The 21,634-nt window shown below is 37.5% G+C and overlaps 1 protein-coding gene across 1 annotated transcript; it reads left to right on the top strand.

Moving 5' to 3' along the window:
• The first annotated feature begins 6,079 nt into the window (after positions 1-6,079).
• On the top strand, positions 6,080-17,351 carry LOC310715684 (sodium/potassium-transporting ATPase subunit alpha-1-like). Its single transcript, XM_083522293.1, has 22 exons — positions 6,080-6,231; positions 6,492-6,575; positions 6,664-6,723; positions 6,829-7,032; positions 7,129-7,242; positions 7,314-7,448; positions 7,636-7,753; positions 8,090-8,358; positions 8,495-8,803; positions 9,335-9,469; positions 9,550-9,742; positions 12,963-13,138; positions 13,233-13,369; positions 13,515-13,665; positions 13,779-13,947; positions 14,029-14,183; positions 14,260-14,383; positions 14,495-14,640; positions 14,728-14,858; positions 14,941-15,045; positions 15,154-15,245; positions 17,207-17,351. The coding sequence occupies exons 1-22, from the start codon at positions 6,220-6,222 to the stop codon at positions 17,233-17,235; spliced, it is 3,048 nt and encodes a 1,015-aa protein (XP_083378419.1). The 5' UTR covers positions 6,080-6,219; the 3' UTR covers positions 17,236-17,351.
• The last annotated feature ends 4,283 nt before the right edge of the window (positions 17,352-21,634 follow it).

The raw sequence follows: 21,634 nt of genomic DNA on the forward strand, positions 1-21,634 counted from the left end.
CTTGTCTACCATAAAAAAATTAAAAAGATGCAAAATAATAAAAAATCATAAAACTATGACAAAAATCTTCTCTACACTTTTATACACGCACATATTTTTATGGTTAATGTCATTTTAATAAGATTTCTGTGACCATGTGGCAAAAAAGTCTTATCCTTATATAATGCTGGATACTGACTCCTACACCTTACTGAACTGTTTATTGATGCACTTTGACTATGCTGGTTAATTGCAATAACTTACATTTGTGGCTATTAAGAATGCACATTTTACATCCACTCGATTTGGGGATGAAAAAACTTAAGGCACCTCATATAGTAACTGTGAGTGGCTTTTCTTCAGGGGTACAAAGTACAAAACCATGTAGTTGAGTTAAAGCTGAGATAAAATGGGGAAGAAATTACTCCAGTACAGGTAAAAGTGCTCCCTTTAAACTTTTACTTAAGTAAAAGTGCCTTCAAATGTACTTAATTATCCAAAGTACTATGATTTATTATGGCTATAATGTTCCAATTATCATTTTTGTCACAAAACCCTTACATAATCAACTCAGTTTATGTAAAAAGACTACAATGGTAATGTTACTCAGCACACTGATCTATTAAGATATCTATTAAAATGATCATGAGCCTAGAACCTTCTTTTCGACTACCTAAAAAATCGAGTGGAGTGTGTGTGTTGTGGCAAGTTACAGTTAGTAGTTTCTTCCACCATTTATTTGTCTCAAAATATTGTGCTTGCTGTTGATTTGACAATGAACTGTATGTTGGTTATCAGTAGATACCACCAAGTAGCAATCAAAACAAGTTCAAAACAGAGCGCATGCTCGACCCTGATTGGTGGCTTGCTGCGTGCTTGACCAGTGAAATGTTTATCCACTCATAAATAAAAACGAATGACTGATTTTGCAATTACGATATTTGACATTGTAATGTAGTGACGTTAAAGTAAAATTCTCCCCAAATTTAAATATTTACGTAAAGTACAGATACATGAAAAAACTACTTAAGGACAGAAATGAATAACATTTACTGTCCACCACTGTCCTTCTACTGCACTGAGAGCAGTGATAAAAACATTGGTGTTGATTATTAACTTCATTTGAAACTTACACATTTGTATAATATCAACGCTATAGCAGTTGATAATCTCCAGATGTCCAGAATGTAGCAGCCATTTTGTTACATTTGAACAAATCACCCGATACATCGCAGTGGCTCCCAAACAAATTTTTGTGGTGATTATAAAATACTTATTTTGACCAATTGAAGACCTTTGAGGTATCAGTAGTTAAGCAAACATCTGCTCTTTAATGATCCACTCCACCCATTTTGACAAAAAGGCTGTAGGCTGTTTGTTGGTACCTTAAATGGTGAAAGCTACAGCAGGTGCCTGTGTTTATGCAATAGCTTTCCAGTTAGTGTTTGGGACTCAGACTCTCAGCCTCAGTGCTTATGTATAAGTTGAAAGCATATTTGTTAAGTCAAGCCTAATAGTTTTTTTTTTTAATATAGGAGCAGATCTGGAGGATTCACAGGCAAAAAAAAATGTTTTGTGAACTGGTATGTTCTGTTCTTCAAATGTACCTGTTTATGTAATATTAAACAATTGTCAATGAACAAAAATTATGATGTCATCACTACTACAACTTATTATATTAGCAGTATTAATAAATGCTTGACATGTTAACTTGGTGAGGTGCGAGGTGCAGAAATTAATACAGGCACACAGTAAAGTAAATGAGATAATGATGTGAGATAGATACAGACTATGGAAATTTGTTGGTCCGTTTACATTCTCAGTGGGTCTTTCATTAAAGGGGTAGCTCAGTGCAAGGCCCCTAACCCTAAACTGCTCAATTGTATGAATGGGATAACTGCAAGTTGTTATGTAAGAGGGCACCTGTCGGGATTTTCCGAGTTTTGCAGCACGCACTCCCAACTTCATAGCGTTTACTTAGAGGTCGGCAGCCATCTTGCCATTTTTCCCGCACCACCCGGTATATAAGGTCATCTAGACTCTGGATTCTGTTCATGTACATGTTCCTGTACCTGTTTCAGTACTTGTTCCTGACCTAAATTATTAAAATAAACAACTGCAACACCCTTTCTCTGCCAGTTGAAAATGACTAATCTATATAAATAAGAACTACCTTTAATTAATGTTAATTTTGTTTATTTCACATCAATATATTATAAATTAATTTATCTATCAATAAACACACTGAGTGTAAATTAAGTAATATTTAACAGTTTCATATAAATTCTGGCTGTGCATTATGTATGATCAAATTGTATTTAAATTAGGCTACTAGAAATGACTGTATTTCCGGTCAGTTTTTGACTGTATTTCTACATTTTGTTTAGTTTGGGGGAACAGTCTCCATATAGTGGCATCTAAGTGAGCTAGCAGATGGTTGGTTTAGCCTGTTGTCTGCTTTCTGCTCTTTGGCACGATTACCTTCAACTTCAATGATTATCTATTGAATTGAATTCCAAGGAGCAGGTGGCAGATGCAAATGCAAAAATTATTTTTACAAAAACAAAAAACAAACACTGCAGAGGAACAGAAATGTGACATCCTCAGCCAGGAAAGGGGGCAGGATGATACTCAGTAAAGCAAGGGGGTTGGAACCAAGTTCTCAGCTGAGCAAGGTGGAAAAGCAACCTCCTCAGTCCAGCAAGGGGGTGGAGCAACCTTAAGAAGAAGACTTAAAAGGGAACCCATTTTCATGTGTGTGACCATTCATTAGTCAATTCATTATAGCTCCTATCTATAAAGCCCACGTGGATATCTAGTAGTTCAGTGACCATCATCTGCTATAAGATACATTGCCACACTACATTTGGATAGGTCCAAGAATATTACAGCATCAGGCATGGTCTCTGCTAATTTACACAAATCTACAAGGTTACTTTTAATAACCTCAATATCATTATCTCCTACCTATTATGTAAAAACTATCTATGATGTTTGCTATGCCTGATGCCCTGGCTTGCAGTATACACCAAGCTAGTGCTGCAGGTGCCCCCAAAGGTAACATGTCTCAAGATCATCTTCTTAAACCACAATTATTTTGGATTTTTCAGTGGTCTTGTCTCATACATGAACTGAACAGAAATGGCATTCCAGGTAACGAGCCTTATTGTTAGTGTCACCATTCATTCTGCTGTTAAAGCTCTAATGCTAAATATCGCAGATTGTTAATTATTTTATTTTCTATCTATTTATTTAGTCTATCACAAAAACGTGGAAAAAAATGTTTGGGTCTTTGGCAAGTATACAGCAGTTTGAACAATTAGAGCACTTGAATTCCAACATTTACTAGATAGAGAGCTAACATGTGCATTTGATATTGAGTGTAGGTTTGAGTCCAAGTCTAATGTTCTTGACTAAACAATATGTTTCATGTGATTTTGCCAGCCTCTCATAAAACAAAAAAAGCAGTGCAGTGAAGAAGGTTTACTCTTTGCTAAAGGATTTGATTATGTTGTTAGCAAGACATAACTGAGAAAAAAAAAACAGTCAATACAAAACAACACAGCCTCATATACAAAATATAACAGAGTCAGTGACTTAGGCATTTGTCATGCATGTGCATTTATGTCCAGTAGCACAGACTAGACTATATTTAATAGGAGTTTTTTGCTTACAAGGTTAATTGCAAAGTGCAAACAGGTTCCCAAATTATAGATTATTCAATAATTAATAACAATGAAGTAATTCACTAGAATGAACACCTTTATCCTTACACAACAAATATTGTGTGTATATTTGTGTAGATGGATAGATATGTGTTTGTGTGTGTGTGGGGATGAAATAAGCTGTATTTCATAAACAATTTTTTTTAAGCAATCTTGGATCGTGTTCCAGTGAACCAACATAACAAAGAAGATTTTAGTAGCTTATTATAAGAATGTTTTATGCTTCTTAAGTCAGTTTTGTGGAAGTATATAGCTTTTAAAATTGACTGGAATATTTACAGTTTTCACAGTGGTTTAACAAAAAATATAGAGTTCTGGGACTTCCTGTCTCAAGTTCTGTGAAAATGTACTTATGTCAACAGAATCATGGAAAAACTAATTCTTTGGCTGAAATGTTAGGAAAATTCTGATAAATATTTTGCCCACATTGTTAATGTGTATGGTATACAGAGGGAAGTTTATCTGTAAACTACAGCATTGTGTGGTGGTAATGTGGTACACAGTATACACCAATTAGCCATAACATGAAAACTTGCCTAATATTGTGTAGGTCCTCGGTGTACCCCCAAAACTGCTCTGACCCTTTGAGGCATAAACTCCATATCTGCCCAAAAACATTAGCAGCAGATGCCTAAAGCCCTGCAAACTGTGAGCCGGTGCCTACATAGATCTAACTTGTTTGTCCAGTAAATCCTACAGATGCTTAATCTGTAAAATTTAGATATTGAGATTATATCTAGAGAATTTGAAATTCTAGGAATCTTGGAATTACTATACCAGACACACAAAAGGATACATTCTGCATGGGAGATTTATACACTGCAGGTAACAGTACACACACTCAGTGATTAAGACTAAGGCGTTATTGATCAGAAGGTTCAAGCCCTGGTATTGCCAAGCTGCTGTTCTTGGAGACCTAAACCCTCTGTGCTTCAGGATGTAACATTTCTGACCCTGCTCTCTGTCCCCAGCTTCCTAACAATGTTGGAAAATGTGACAAAATAACAATGTAATCCCTAAAAAAATTTATTAACAGAATTTGTCCCTGAGCAGAAAGTCATTATTGTATACATTTTATATAAAATATATTTGTAGCTATAGAAAAAAGCATTGAAAACACAAAAGGAAACTGTGCCCTTTGTTATAAAATGCATTGATCACTTGTTCAGGTAAAGGGTTTAAATGCACCTCAGCTAAAGATAATCAATTTGTCTGTCAAATTTCCACACATTACTATATATTTCATTTGGCAAGGCAATCAGAGAAATCCAGAATTCCAGTGGGTCTACATACCGCAAGTTGACTTTCACGCTAAACAGTATGAAAGAATTCAGAAACTAATGTAATGACTTCTAGAATCATTTGATTTACTAAACTTTCTTTTGGCTTCTCTCATTAGGGGTCGCCACAGCGGATCATCCGCATGTTTGATTTGGCACATGTTTTTACTCTGGATGCCCTTCCTAACACAACCCTCCCCATTTATCCAGGCCTGGAACCGGCACTAAGAGTGGCTGGGGTTGGTTCCCTGACCGGGGATTGAACCCGGGCCACAGCTGTGAGAGTGCCACATCCTAACCACTAGACCACCAGGGTCCCCGAATCGTTTGATTTACTAATTGTCCTAATTAGGATTCTATGAGGAGCACCTGAAGCTGTAAGCGGTTCTAAGTTTAGAGATGGTGCCTTTAATGATGATAACATGGGAATTCCAAGCACCTCAGCCAAGACTTGAAGAAGTCTAGTTGCCTCTTAGGAAATTTTAAACACTCATTTGTACTTTAAAATAGTACAAACTATTTTAAATCTGAATCTTGGAACAACACAAACACAGTATCTTTCAGAAAGGAGAAACACATTTCAAGGAATTATTTTTAAATTAGAATTCTATGTCTGTTCTAATTTTTATTCATTAATAATTATCATATCATAAATATATTTTAAATTCTTGGCTTTATTATGGCTAATGTTGATCTTCTCTGGCTTGCTCATTAGGAATAAACATATAGAGATACATTTCTTAATTAAATATATTGAATTGAACTGAACTGAATTGATTTATATTGAATTGAATATACATTTTGTTTAAAAAAAACACAGATTAACTTTTTTCTTATTTAAAACTTAAAAAAATATCTGCTGTTGCTCGTAGTTAAGGGATACCTGTGTTTTACAAATTCATTTAGACTACAGTAACAGGAAGAACGTGTTTAGGAATAATTCAAGCGTCACCTACCTGTATAGAAACAATGTGTATTACTAATAATTTTCCAGAAACATCTAAGATGTTGAGGGAATAATTTTGTTTTTGTTTTGATTTGTTTTCATGTAGACAAATTACCTACCCCTATATCCAGTTTTACGCAAACCACACCCACCAGACAGGATAAAGTAAGGAGTATAAAGATCTATGAAACTGATTTGGTGATGCAGGACCTCTGATGCATCTGTAGGGCACAGTCTAGAGGACTGTAGGGAGGAGGACAGCTGCTACATCTTAATAAAAAAGAATAAAATGGGATTAGGAGTGAGTTACTGATTTTAATGTTTTGTTTTGTATTTAGTTCTTATAGCCTCCTAAAGGGTTATTTTGAAAATATTTGTTGGATAAGTTTTTGAATCCATAATGTGCTTTAAACTAGCACAAGCTCTTTATGATACCTGATGATAACCCACTAATGATATCTTAATAAAATTAAAAAGTTTCCACAGAAAGACATTAAGTATGTCTTTAAAATAAAGAATGTTATATACTTTTCTCTTACTTTGATGTTTATTTTTATACAGAGGGGAAATGATAAATACAAGGTGGCTGCTGAAAAGGACAGTAAAGAAAAAAACAAGGAGGATCTGAAGAAAGAACTTGATTTGGTAAGACATATATTACCTTTAACATATTTTACATGATTTGTATGATGTTTTATAGGTTTTATATTTACGGTGTACTGCTCATTTATAGAATGATCACAAGCTGTCTTGTGATGAACTCCACCAGAAATATGGCACGGATCTCAATAGGGTATGCAAAAAAATTATTATTATTATAGTATATCAAATAAACATTTTATTAAGAAAGATAAGCACAGCAAAAATAAATTGTACACAAAACTTGTATTATTGTAAGGGTTTGTCCAGTGCCCGTGCAAACGAGATCCTGGAACGTGATGGACTCAATGCTCTGACGCCTCCTCCTACAACCCCAGAATGGATTAAGTTCTGCAGACAGCTCTTTGGTGGATTTTGTACATTGTTGTGGATTGGAGCTTTTCTTTGTTTTTTGGCTTTTACTGTTCAGATGTCTACAGAGACTGATCCAACAAATGATAATGTAAGGTGTTTTGTTTCATTTTAAATATATAAGCTTGTATGGTGTAGTTACAACATGTACTGTAAATATTGTACTAATTTCTGCTGTTTCCTTCAGCTGTACTTGGGTATTGTTCTGGCTGCAGTGGTGTTGATCACTGGATGTTTTTCATATTACCAAGAGGCTAAAAGCTCAAGAATCATGGATTCCTTCAAGAATCTTGTGCCACAGGTATTCAAATAGTGATATGCAATATTATTGGAAATGTAATAATGTCTGACATAATTAAATTTTATACACAGCAAGCTCTAGTAATCCGTGATGGTGAAAAGAAGGACATCAAAGCTGAGAATGTAGTTGTTGGTGACCTGGTTGAGATCAAGGGTGGAGATCGAATCCCTGCTGATCTGCGTATAATCTCTGCACATGGATGTAAGGTAAGACTCCCAACATCCTAAGAAAAAAGCACAGCAAATACTTGAGGAAAGATTCAAATTATTATTGTATTTAATTTTCATATAATTTGTATCATTTCATTCTTTCATTAAAGTTGCATATTGCATTTCTCAAGTATTTATATGTGAAAAAAACAAAAAAAAACAGTGAACTGTGTAATGTTTGTAGGTTGATAATTCATCTCTCACTGGAGAATCTGAACCCCAACCTCGTTCTCCTGAGTTCTCCCATGATAATCCACTGGAGACAAGGAATATTGCATTCTTTTCAACAAACTGTGTTGAAGGTAAAATATTTTTTTTTTTAAGTATAACTAAAACTATATATACTAATATAATAAAATATAATTAACACAGCTTCTGAAATGGCAAGAACTACAAAAATTTATCCTACATGATTTAAAGCCACTGAATATGCAGGAAACTATGTTTCCTGTCATGGTTTCTTCTTCATGTTGTCTTTAAAGATGTAGTGTGACAATGTGCATTGCGTAAAATATTAAACTTGAAAATAAATGCATTCCACATTACTTATATTTACAAATTATTTTAATAAATTAATTAATTTAATTGATTAGCCAATTTTAATCACATATTGCTCTTAATGTGCAATTCCTCTTAAGGTTCTGCCACAGGTATTGTCATTAACACTGGTGATCGTACTGTGATGGGTCGAATTGCTAGCCTGGCCTCAAGCCTTGAGGTGGGAAAGACCCCAATTGCCATTGAAATAGAGCACTTTATTCACATCATCACTGCTGTGGCTGTGTTTTTGGGTGTCACATTTTGCACCCTATCTCTCATTCTTGGCTATGGCTGGTTGGAAGCTGTCATCTTTCTTATTGGAATCATTGTTGCTAATGTGCCTGAGGGTCTGCTTGCTACAGTAACTGTAAGTTTAATATTATGTATGTTAAATTTTTGTTTAACTATTATGTATTTTAAGAGATAGAATAAAAATTAGATAAATGTGATTTAATACTGTGATTAAAAAAAACACACTTTAAGTTAATTCTTTCACATCGCAGGTGTGTCTGACTTTAACTGCCAAACGTATGGCAAAGAAGAACTGCCTGGTCAAAAATCTTGAAGCAGTGGAGACACTTGGTTCTACCTCCACCATCTGCTCAGACAAGACAGGAACTCTGACACAGAACCGTATGACTGTGGCGCATATGTGGTTTGATAATCAGATTCATGAAGCAGATACCACAGAGGACCAAAGTGGAGCCACTTTTGACAGAAGCTCTGCTACATGGTCTGCTCTTGCTCGTGTAGCCGGGCTGTGCAACCGTGCAGTCTTCCTGGGCGATCAAGCCAATGTTCCTATCCTTAAGGTGGAAATTATAATTGTTTAAATTTTTTATTAAAGCAGCATTAAAAAACATTTGTTTGCAGTGGCTGCAGTAATCAAAGGTGAACTAATATTTAGAGCACAGCAATAAATCCCATAATAACTTAAAATAATATTGTAACCTTCTAAAACTTAAGAGTAGCAATACATGGTATAAGGAAATTTATAGGAAAAGTGAAACTGCTTAGTTAATGATGAGAAACTGATAAGAAAACAGAGTTTGTGTTTTAAAAGGAACAGAGATTAAGCTCACAGAGGCTCTGAGGAAAATCATTCAAAAACTTGGGATCTTTGTCAATAGTTCCCCTTACAGAAAAAAAATTACTTATACATTGAATTATGCATTTTTCATAACTAAGTAGAGCTTTCTTTTGGCCCACTGGAGCTAGTAACCATTGGTTTTCATGGCCATCAGTTCAAAGAGCATGACTGAGTTAAATTCCTAAGTGATGGTGTATTCAAATTACTGGAACTTTCATTAATTTTAACTGTATGCTATTGTGAACCATTACAGAGAAATACTGCAGGAGACGCATCAGAATCTGCCCTGCTGAAGTGTATTGAGCTCTGCTGTGGTTCAGTGAATGATATAAGAGCTAAATACCCCAAATTGGCTGAGATACCTTTCAACTCCACCAACAAATACCAGGTGAGGGTTTTTTTGCAAGCTGGTTTGTTTGATTATGGTTTGTCCATAGTATTAACAGCATACAATTTGTGTTTTGTTAGCTTTCAATCCACAAGAACCCAAACGCCTCAGAAACCAAGCACCTACTTTTAATGAAAGGCGCACCTGAAAGGATTCTAGACCGTTGCTCAACTATTATAATTGAAGGAAAAGAGCAACCACTTGATGATGAAATGAAGGATGAATTCCAGAATGCATATATGAAGCTAGGAGGCCTTGGAGAAAGAGTTCTAGGTATGTTGTATTAGCGCATTTATTAATACATGACCCTGTATGACAGACCCACCAAAACAAATGAATTACTGCTAAAGTGATTTCTGGTATCTGTTCTTTGTACATTGATTACTCAGTTAGCTGTATTGCAGTACATGGCTGTGCATTTGGTACCTCGGCCTTCAGTGGGGACTTTCCCTGACTTTATCCACCTCTTAATACCACCACTATCAGGTCACAATTATAGAAACCATCAATACTATACAAACACGCAATATAACAACGTGTGGCATTATATAGAGAGAGAGGCATTTCACTTATGGAGGGTGAAAACCATTTTACTAAAGCAAGAAACACTCATATTCACTGGTCTGGAAGTGGAGAACAAATCCTTTCCCGGGCTGGGACAAGCCTAAAAAAGTCTAACTCAAATGTATTAATTTGTGCAGCACTACACACGTGTTTTGCCAGTCGAACTTGGCTGTAACAGTTTCCCTCCGACCAACCAGAGGACGCAAAAATGTGGACGCTAAAAAAAAACTTTGCAGACCCTGGGCAGATTAGATTGACAAAGCAGCACATAGAGGCTGAAATCTGATTGAACAAATCTAACAAATCTAACATCCACATACACCTGCTGGAAGCAGTGCAGCCAAGAGGAAAGCTACGAAATGAAGAGAATAAACTGTTGGGAATATATTGATACAATTTAATGAAACAAACAGCAGAGAAAAAAATAGCAGAGAACGCTTTGCTGGCCCTGACCACCTGCCACTGCTGTACTGTATGAGGGACTGTTCATTATAGATCCAACACCAACTCCTCCATGCCAGAGCCATTAAAAGTCCAATGTCAAAACTCATACATGAAGTGGGATTCAAATGGGGTTGGTACATCTCTAGATAGTTCAGGGTGTCAACTATTCTCTTCCATTATCTTCATGAGGTGGGACACAACCGTAGCTGGCGCAACCTCAGAATGCTTTAGGATAGGTAGAAAAAGAGAAGCAGTGGAGAGGAATTAGCATAGCTGCTGTTCATAATATTAACAAGCAAGTTGATAATGTGCATTTTATCAGATGTACTGGTGCACAAGGTTATGATATGTGATATGTGTTGATTTCACTAAAAATACACGTCTTTAATCTGCACTTAAACTGGGAGAGTAAGTCTGAGTCCCGAACCCTGGCAGAACGGTCATTCCAAAGTTAAGGAGCTAAATATGAAAATGCTCCACCACCTTTAGTGAACTTCTAAAAGTCCAGAGTTTTGAAATCTCAAAGAGCGTGATGGATTGTAGTGTGTTAGAGGACTGGATAGATACATTGGTGCCAAACCATTTAGGGCTTTGTTAGTAGCAATAGTTTGTATTCGATTCAAAACAAGTGGATTTAAACCAACTTAATGGCTGTCCCTGAATGCCGATGTAATTCTGTGCATGATCCAGGTGAAGATCATGATCTACAGTGTCGAATGCAGCACTAAGATCTAGTAAAACTAACAAAGAGATCTAGCCTTGGTCTGAAGCTAAAAACAGCTCATTGGTGATTTTAACTAGTGCAGTTTCTGTGCTATGATGTGGCCTAAAACCTGACTAAAATGCTTCAAAGATATTGTTCCCTTGTAAGAAGTACATAACAAGACACTATCTTTTCTAAAATCTTAGATATAAACAGAAGGTTTGAAATGGGTCTGTAATTTTTGGCCTCCACAATTGTTTCTAATACTTTAAATATTTTTTCAGTGAGGAAATTCATAAATTCCTCACTACTAAACTGTAATGGAATACTCTTTTCAGATATCTGATTGGTAGTAAATTTAGCCACTGTGATAAAAATTAACCTGGGATTGTTTTGGTTGTTTTCTGTGATTTTGCTCAGGTGCTCGGCCCTTGCAGTGTTTAGCGCCTGTCTGTAGCTGAGAATACAATTGCGTATAATTGCGTATAAACGCAATTGTTAAAATCTCTAATTTAGTTTCTTCAGATTACAGGCTGCTCTTTTGAGCGCATGTGTATGACTATTATACCACTGTGCAGGTGTTTTTTCTTTAATCTTTTTTAATCGGATGGGGGCAATGGTGTCTAATGTGCGGGTAAGGATAGTGTCTATATTGTTAGCCATTTCATCAAGATTATTAGCATTTAGGGGTAAGTAAGATGTTGAGATAGATCAGGCAGGTTACCTATAAATCTGTCCTTAGTGGTCAGAACAATAGTCCTCCCAAGTCGATAACGTGGTGAGACACGGCTAATCTGCACTACCGGTAGTGTGTACAGTATGAGGTAGTGTGTACCTCATACTGTACTGTGTACAGTAGTGTGTACAGTATGAGGTAATGGTCTGTGATGTCATCACTCTGCAGTAGAATATTTAAATCAATAATGTCTGTGCTATGGGATATTATTAAGTCTATTGTTTGATTTAAACGATGAGTCGGCCTAGTGATGTTTAGTTTAACCCCAAAGAAGTTTAGTGAGTCCACAAGTGATTTACTGAGTCCTAGGGAACCATACACATCATCTACATGAATATTAAAATCTCCTACCAGCAGCATGTTATCAAAATTGATTAAGTGGTCCGAACGAAAATTTGCAAACTCTTGAAGAAAATCAACGTAGGGCCCAGGTGGTCTGTACATGGTGGCCAGCGCGAGAGATAGTAGGGGTTTGTCTGAAAGTACAACATTAAGAACGAGCACTTCAAATGATTTAAACCTAAATCCTTATCTCCACCTAACATTAAGAACGGTGCTAAAAATGGTTGCTACACCACCCCCACAAATTGTCTGATGGGGCTCATGCTTATAAGCATATCCTGATGATGTAGACTCATTTAGACCCATATAATAATTTCGTTTAATCCAGGTCTCGGTAAAACAGAGTGCATCGGGATTATTGTGATCTAATGTTTAGAAATTCAAACTTTAGAACCTAATAGAAGATAATAAAATATCCAGAAATAAGATTATTTCTGGATCTTGTAGTGTGTTTTTTCTTGAACTTACTATGCTGAAATTGGTTTCTATAAAATTGGGTATATTTGTACTTGCAGCTATTTGGTTTGTTGTACAACAGCTATCAAAATTGTGAATTGCATAATGTCTTACCAATTAGATGGTGTGCAGCATGCTAGAGTTGTTGTCTGATAAGACTGCTGCTCCAATTCTGTTGGGTGAAAAGATCATTTTTTTATTTTACTAATTCAGTTCATGAAGAATTTACCCTTTTTTCAATTTTACAGGATTCTGCCATTTCAATCTTCCTGATGATCAGTTCCCCGTAGGCTTTTCATTTGACACAGAAACAGTAAATTTCCCCACTGAGAACCTGTGCTTTCTTGGTCTCATGTCCATGATTGATCCTCCTCGTGCTGCTGTACCTGATGCTGTAGCTAAGTGCAGGAGTGCTGGAATCAAGGTAAGTTATTTAGTTCAAGCTAAGCTTCTTGATCCTTAAAAATGTGATTAGATGATCATTGGCAGATATTTTAAATATTTACCCATATGTCCAGGTTATCATGGTTACAGGAGATCATCCAATTACAGCTAAAGCCATTGCTAAGGGTGTGGGTATCATATCTGAAGGCAGTGAAACTGTGGAAGACATCGCTGCTCGTCTGAACATTTCCATTGAAGAAGTCAACAGAAGGTAAAGCAGAATGTTTTATACATATTATTTTATAATATATATATATATATATATATATATATATATATATACAGTATTTATGTTATATTATTATTAATAGTAGTATTACTTTTAAAAGTTAACAGCTAAATAACCTTATATTTAGAGAGGCAAAGGCCTGTGTTGTTCATGGTGGAGAGTTGAAGGACATGACACCAGAGCAGTTGGATGACATCCTTAAAAACCACACTGAGATTGTGTTTGCCAGAACATCTCCCCAGCAAAAACTGATTATTGTAGAAGGCTTTCAGCGGCAGGTACCATAAAACCATTTTCTGGCAATAGTTTTATAGTTTTATAATTTATAGGCTGTTATAAAATGTTTGTTTACCTGCATAGTTTTATAGGTATTTTCTCTTACTTTTTAAAGGGTGCGATTGTAGCTGTGACTGGTGATGGTGTTAATGATTCTCCTGCTCTGAAGAAGGCTGATATTGGTGTAGCGATGGGTATTGCTGGATCTGATGTCTCTAAACAGGCTGCTGATATGATTCTCCTGGATGACAACTTTGCTTCTATTGTTACTGGCGTAGAAGAAGGTACATGGTGGCACTTAAATTTAATTTCATTATTGTCTGAATATTTCAGTTCTTCTAATTCCAGTATAATTCTCTTTCCAGGCCGACTGATCTTTGACAACTTGAAGAAATCTATTGCATACACGTTGACAAGTAAAATCCCTGAGATGTCACCCTTCCTCTTCTTTGTCATTGCTGGCATTCCTCTGGCTCTGGGCACAGTCACTATTTTGTGTATTGATCTTGGAACCGATATGGTAATTCATCATTTGTAAACCATAATGTTGTCATTTTAAATGACATCATATGTAACTGTGGGGTAAACTTTTACAGGTGCCTGCTATTTCTTTGGCTTATGAGGCTGCTGAGAGTGATATCATGAAGCGGCAACCCAGAAATGCCAAAACAGACAAATTGGTGAATGAAAGGCTCATCAGTATGGCTTATGGCCAGATTGGTAAGAATGTGCTTATTACACAAAACACAGTCTTTAGAAACATTTATTTGTATTGTATTTCTTTTGGGAAAAAAAAGAAGTAACTCGGTTATCATTTCTCTTGTTTACTAGGTATGATGCAGGCAGCAGCAGGGTTCTTTACCTACTTTGTTGTCTTTGCTGAGAATGGATTCCTGCCTCTGTCTCTGATAGGACTGCGTATAGACTGGGACAATAAAGATTATAATGACCTGGTGGATTGCTATGGCCAGCAATGGGTATATATTATAAAGATATAAATGAATAACAACAAAATCAATAAACATATTAGGTGTTTCTAAGTCACTTTATATCTATTTTTCCAGACATACGAGAGCAGAAAGATTCTGGAGTACACATGCCACACTGCATTCTTTGTCAGTATAGTTGTCGTGCAGGTGGCAGACTTGGTCATTTGTAAGACCAGGGTTAATTCCATTGTGCAGCAGGGCATGAAGTATGTAAATAAATGACTCACTTTTAGACAACAAAATCCTATGACATGCAGTCAGGAATAATGTGTATGTTTCTTCCCCAAGGAAAAACAAAGTCCTCATCTTTGGTATTTTTGAAGAGACCGCACTGGCGGCCTTCTTATCCTACTGTCCAGGAATGGATGTTGCTCTTAGAATGTATCCACTGAAGTAAGTCCTCTCTAACATTCTTGCCTCCAAATGAAAAAGAACTCCTTAAAATCTGAAAAAAGGATCTGTGTAAAACTGCAGTTTGATTCTCTGTGTTTACCTTCACAGACCATGGTGGCTGTTATGTGCTATACCATATTCACTCCTCATTTTCTTCTATGATGAAGCAAGAAGATACCTTCTAAGGCGAAATCCAGGCGGTATGTTGCATTGTATAATGTACAAATCTTACCGTATTTTCCGGACTATAAGCCGCAAATTTTTTCCCACGTTTTGAACCCCGCGGCTTAAACAACGAAGCAGCTTATTTATGAATTTTTCCTGGGTTTTTCCCGCCAAAAAACTTCAAGCCAAAAAACTGAACCCCATAACATTAGACCAATGAAATTTCCGAACGGAAACGAAAAAACGCACCTCACCTGTGTTCTGAGCTGCACGGCATCGGGAGAAAAGCTTTCACCGATGGTGATTTTTAAACGCACAACGATGCAAAAAGTTAAACTCCAGAGAGAAATAGTTGTGAAAGGAAGGAGAAAGACAGTGAACAATGACTTTCTTGGTCGGCTACTGTTTAGATACAAGTCGTTGTAAGGCATTGAGTCTGGGTGAAGGTAGAGCTCGCTAACTCCAGTTGCAACAGAAATCATATAAGCACAGACAGGTTTCCAAAACTGGTGCTTTTTTATTTTTCTTGGCAACAGCGTTATGGGTTAGTCAAAGAAACTTAGAAATGAGCATCAGAAAATAATGAGCACATAATCCTCAGTCTCCACGCGCACATTAGTGATGTCCGGTTCGTGAACGAATCGTTCATTTGAACCGGTTCTTTTTAGTGAACCGGTCGAACCGGTTCACCAAATCAGACTGAATCGTTCAAAACAGTTTGCGTCTCAAATCAGCACTAATCAACAAAATTACTCAAGTTACTCACTTTTGAATGTGTATGACCGTCTATCCGACTCAAAATAAATCAATATCCATAAGAATGGGGTTCTTCTCTAGTTTCTCCAACAGTACACACATTAAACTGAAACATGCTGCTGAACAAATGATCATCACTGAGCATGCGCATACCTGCCAATTCCGAGCAGCACACATACTGCTGTTCTCGAGTCACCAGTACTGTATCAGGAACCGTTTCTTTTGGACACGTCCGACATACTACTGATACCAACGAATTGTTGATACTGAGCATGCGCGACCTACCGAGCAGTACGTGTGCTGTTTGACATTAATACACACACACACACACACACACACACACACACACACACACACACACAACACTTACACTTTTTGGACTCCGAATAAGATGCGTTCGACATACTGTAAAGGCTGGTGCTGCGCTGCTGATATATGAGCACAGGTGAACTGAGGACTTAAATGAAAGTTTATTTACTAACAACTTAAAACATCAACATTTTGCACATCAGTGCCTGTTTTGGGTGATTTAGTGCAAAATGTAAATGTAAGGAACATTTCTAAGATGATGATGATAATTTAATTTAAACAGATAAGCTATATGCCCTTATGCAATAGACATGACTTTATTTAAATGTGTTTAGTGTGTATGTTCATCCGCCGAGATGATATTTGGATATGCATGACGTCATGACGTAAGGACGTAAAAGAACTGGTTTCTTTGAAACGAACTGTCCGAAAGAACTGATTCGCAAAAAAGAATCGGGACTTCCCATCACTAGCGCACACACACGCGGTAATACCGGAAGAATGCAGTGACGTGCTGTTCCCAAAATACCGCTCTGCTCTTAAAGGAGCCACAACGTATTTCACCCCTGTTACACCGTGTAACAGACACTGTCTTTTGGTAAAGCCTGTGTAAAGTTCATTAGTTTCAGTGTAGACCTGCGGCTTATTCACAGGTGCGGCTTATTTATGTTAAAAATAAAAATATTTGTAAAATTCAGTTTATATAAGGCTTATATAAGGGTGCATTTTATAGTCCAGAAATTACGGTAATTCTTGATTTAACATGATCAACTGGCAGGTATTGTAGATGTGTATCCAAATCACAACACTGTGCTGGGTTCATATATAAGAGCAAAGTTTCATGTTGTAATATGAATAATCCATCATTCTGGATGGAATGTTATATATGTTATGCATATTCAAGTGTATTTCTTTTTGTTTCTTTTCTTAGGCTGGGTGGAAAAGGAGACCTATTATTAAAGCACCCCGTCATACCAACCATCACCTGCTGCCCACACAATGTTCCAACCATTTCATTTCATCCATACAGCTCAATGGGCATTACATTGTGTAAAATAAACATATTTCATCAGTGAGATGTGTTGATTTTTATTTAAAAAGTAGTATTGCCGACAGATTTAGATTCGATTTAGAAGTTAGAATACTGGATTTATATACAAACATAAAATAAATGTTGCACAGTACAAAAATAACATTACTAGCCTTGCAGTCTAAATATTTTGAATGATGTTGTTAAGGCAACAGAAAACAAAACATAACTTTTTAAAAATATATTTTAGCTTAAAATATTAAATTAAACACTGTCATGTTTAATGTACTGGTAAATACATTATAGGGGTGGCACGGTACATGTAAAAACACCCGAACCGTTCGGTTCGCTTGTCTCGGGTTCGGTTCGTGTGTGCATCGCACGGTGTGCGCAATGTAGCCCCGTGCTCAGTTTCGCCTCAGACAGTTTCACGTGAACATACATATAGACAGTAAAATTTGAGTAAGAAGTGCTGCAGAAATGGCAAGTGGAGGAGATAATGAAGGCTGCACAGAGTTGGCGGATGCGCCCGCGTCGCTCAAATCCGGTGTGTGGGAACATTTTGGATTTCATGTTACTTACGATGACAACGGAAATAAAACAGTAGATAGAACTGCGACTGTGTGCAAGCATTGTGCAAAATGCATTCAATATGCTAATGGCAACACTTCTAATATGACAGTTTATTTGAGAAGACATCACGCCAATGTGTCGATAAGCACAAACAGGAGAGAGCCGGTTAGGAAACAACTTCTACTGTCTGCAGCATTTAAGCAGCCTCTCAGTGATCAGTCAGACAGGGCAATAGCCATAACTAAAGCATTGGGAATGTTTATAGCAAAAGATATGCAACCGTGCAGCGTGATTGAGTGTGAAGGATTTAGTCAGCTGATAAATGTACTCGAGCCGCGGTTTAATATTCACTCTCGCCAACACTTTTTTTTTTTGCCAAATAAACAAAAAGCATGTCATCATCAATGTCTTCTCTCTTGCTGTATCAAAAGCTCACCTAGCTTTTACTCAGAGTTGGTCCCAATAATGTGCTTAAAGTCAGGTCATATTCAGTTAGTGCATGATTACATTACAAACATGTTAATACTGTAGCCTATATTGTGGATAATTAAGCTAATAAGTTGTATATCAAATGCTGAAGGAAATTTCTGGAGTGTTGAAGATTAAAAGAAAAAATAACAAAAAGAACCGTACAGAACCGAAAACCGTGACCCTAAAACCGTGATACGAACCGAACTGTGGGTTTTGTGAACCGTGCCACCCCTAATACATTAAACAAGGTTTAAACAAGGTTAAACAAGGCAAGTGGAATTTTGGTAAAGAAATGTAAATTTCTTGGAATTGTAAATTTTTTGGAATTTTGTTAAAGACTAATGCAGACCTGCTGATCATTGTTTGTTTCACCCACATTTGGAAAAAATTTTTTGGCTTAAGTAATAAATATTAGTAATAAATATTATTTATGCAATTCATAAACATATGTCCCAGCTATTCACTACCATGGCTTATTTTTGTTTTGATAGTCTTAGGCAATCTTGACAGATAATTTAATATTTTATTAATATGAAAAAAGTTAATAAAAGTAAAAAGTGTTAATACTTAATAAATTAACAAAATGGAAAGCAAATGGACAAAAGATCCAATCCAAATCAAATAAATATTTGGTGTGACTAACCTTTCCTGCAAAACAGCATCAAATGTTCGAGGTACACTTGCACATAGTTTCTGAAGGAACTTGGCAGAAGAACTTGGAGAACTAACCACAGATTGTCTGTGGATGCTGACTGCCTCAAATCCTTCTGTCTCTACATATAATCCCAGACAGACTCAATATTATTGAGTTAAGGGTTACTGGGGCCAAACCATAATTCCAGAACTACACTAAAGTTCTTAATGACATTGACTGTATGTTTGAGGTTGTTGTCCTGCAGAACAATTGGGACTAATTACACACCTTCTGATGGTATTGGATGATGGATAAGTATTTGCCTGTTATTCTTAACACTGAAGAAACGTCTCTAGGTTACGTATGTAAACCTAGTTCCCTGAGGGAACGAGACAAGAACCAAAAAAGCCTCTTGACTTGACTTGACATTGCGTCGAAACACTTTGGAAAGCACCCAAGTGTTTATGCTCTGAGATAATGTGTGTCAGTCAAAAATTAGACGCTGGCCGTCACTGGAGGGAAGACGTCATGACGAGGAATTTCCCTTCAGGGAACTATGGTTACATACGTAACCTAGAGACTTTACTTTTCATTAACTCAAGCTGCCCTAAAACCTGTCCCTGACTAGTGTGTATAAGCACAGCTAGGTGGAAGGACAAAAGGGCCAGGAGTGGCACTGCAGTCCAGGCTATAGAACTGAACAAAGGTCAGCAGGTGGACCAGCCTGCAGCATCGCAAATGTCTTGGAGGGGTACTCCAGAGGACCAAGCCTTTAAGGCAGCCACACTAAGGGTGGAGTGAGCTCTGACCCCAAAAGTAGCGGGGAGACCAGAAGACCCCAGGGACCCGTCATGTGGGCGTAGGTGTCTGGTGCGCTTACCGGACACAGCCTGTTCAATTTCTCCTGGTCTGCCTGAACGGAGGATAGAATGACTGTAACCTTACAGGTCGTGGGAGCACCAAGGGCAACTTGGGGTAAAAAAGGGACTGGAACACCTGGAGTAAACTCCAGGAAGCAGGTGGCCACAAAATAGGCCTGCAGGTCTCCTACTCTCTTGAGAGAGCAACTGGCCAACAAGAAAGAGGTCTTGATGAAAAGATGTCTCCAAGATGCCTCTGCTAGAGGCTCAAAAGGGGGCTCAGAGAGAGCACTGGACCAACTGGGCAGTGGACTAGATCTAGCTGGTGGTGCTCAAACCACAAGGTTGTGGCATACAACCTCCTCATGGAGGGAGCTCTGAAGTGGAGAATGGTTCAATTCAATTCAATAAATTTTTTTTTGTATAAATTTATTTGTATTTATATTAAGCTGTTTTGTATTGTCTCAAAGCAGCTTTACACAGAAAATGTGGTGATTAAAAGTGAATATGCTCTTTATAAGTAAGTTTGTCCCTGATGAGCAAACCGGGGCAACGGCAAGGAAAAACTCCCCAAGATGGCATAAGGAAGAAAACTTGAGAGGAACCAGACTCAAGAGGGAATCTATCCTCATCTGGGTGTCCCCGATTGTCCATTTATTACAGATCAACTATGGTTGGGTGTGCAGTGATGGGGATCAGATGCAAACTGTAGTCCTGAGTCAGTGTAGCAGACTGTTGACATTAACTACAGTCTAAATCCTCAGAGTTCCTGTTTTTACTCCGTAATTTCATGGATCCCCATGGCATCAATGAGAAACCATCCCCTGCTGCACAGAGTGGCCTCCAATCGAGCATGGTCTCTATCACCTCGTTGGAGAGACCGGAGGCTTGGAGACAGGGTCCCTTGTAGTGTGTGAGTAGCGATGCTCTGTTTTCTGAACCTGTGTGTCGGGAGGTGTCGGGAGGAGCTGGGTTGATCCTGGGGCTGCACCCACCGAGCATCCCCACAAGAGCGGGAGAACCGCCACCGACTGTTCCTTGGCTTTCTGAAACCTGTCAACGACCGTATTCATGAAGTTGCAGAATAGGCCAGTCAGCACTAGAGGGGCTTCTAGGAGAACAGCCCATTATAGTCATAGGTGCCTTTCAGCAGATACAAGGGTGGCAAAAGACCGGCCAACGGCATAGCGGTCTCTTTAGTGGCCCTCAGAGCCAAGTCTGCCTTACGCACACTGACTCCTGGTGAGTTTACCATGAACTTAGATCCACATGCAGCTCCAGTAGCTCACTCACCAAGGCGGATTCCTCTAGTTCAGTGGTGGGCAATTAATTATCCCAAAGGGGCTAGATTAAAGCTTTAGATTAGCTGCTTCTGGGAAGAATACGTTATGATAAGCCTATGAAAATGTAGGTAAAAATAAAAATAGTAAAATTGACAATCCTTATATCATTATTTCATTTTATTTTGATTGCAACATACTTTTAACCTTCACAAAAACAATACTGAACTTGGATACAATACTGCAGGGGCGTAGATTCGTTCCCCTCAGTTTTTTAGTGGAGAGTTGTGTTTGCGACATGTTGAGGTTTTGATGGAGCAATGTATATAAATGCAGAGTGATTTAAAATTCAAAGAGACAAGATAGTCTATACACTTATCACGTCATCATCACGCGCCCTAGTACTGTAGCTCGAGTCGCATCCGCGGTCTCGCGTGCGAGCCAACATTCGGTTCCGATGAGCGCAAAACGGCAAAAAAAGTTTTACTCCTTTTTTACAAAAAAGTCAAGC

Source organism: Silurus aristotelis (assembly GCF_946808225.1).
Source record: "Silurus aristotelis genome assembly, chromosome: 20".
NCBI classification, from domain to species: domain Eukaryota; kingdom Metazoa; phylum Chordata; class Actinopteri; order Siluriformes; family Siluridae; genus Silurus; species Silurus aristotelis.

What these genes read in the sequence shown, in the direction of transcription:
- LOC310715684 (XM_083522293.1), top strand. An exon ending in TGAAGAAAGAACTTGATTTG is followed by an intron (nt 6,576 to 6,663) that starts GTAAGACATATA and finishes GCTCATTTATAG; the next exon opens with AATGATCACAAGCTGTCTTG. An exon ending in CTGATCCAACAAATGATAAT is followed by an intron (nt 7,033 to 7,128) that starts GTAAGGTGTTTT and finishes TGTTTCCTTCAG; the next exon opens with CTGTACTTGGGTATTGTTCT.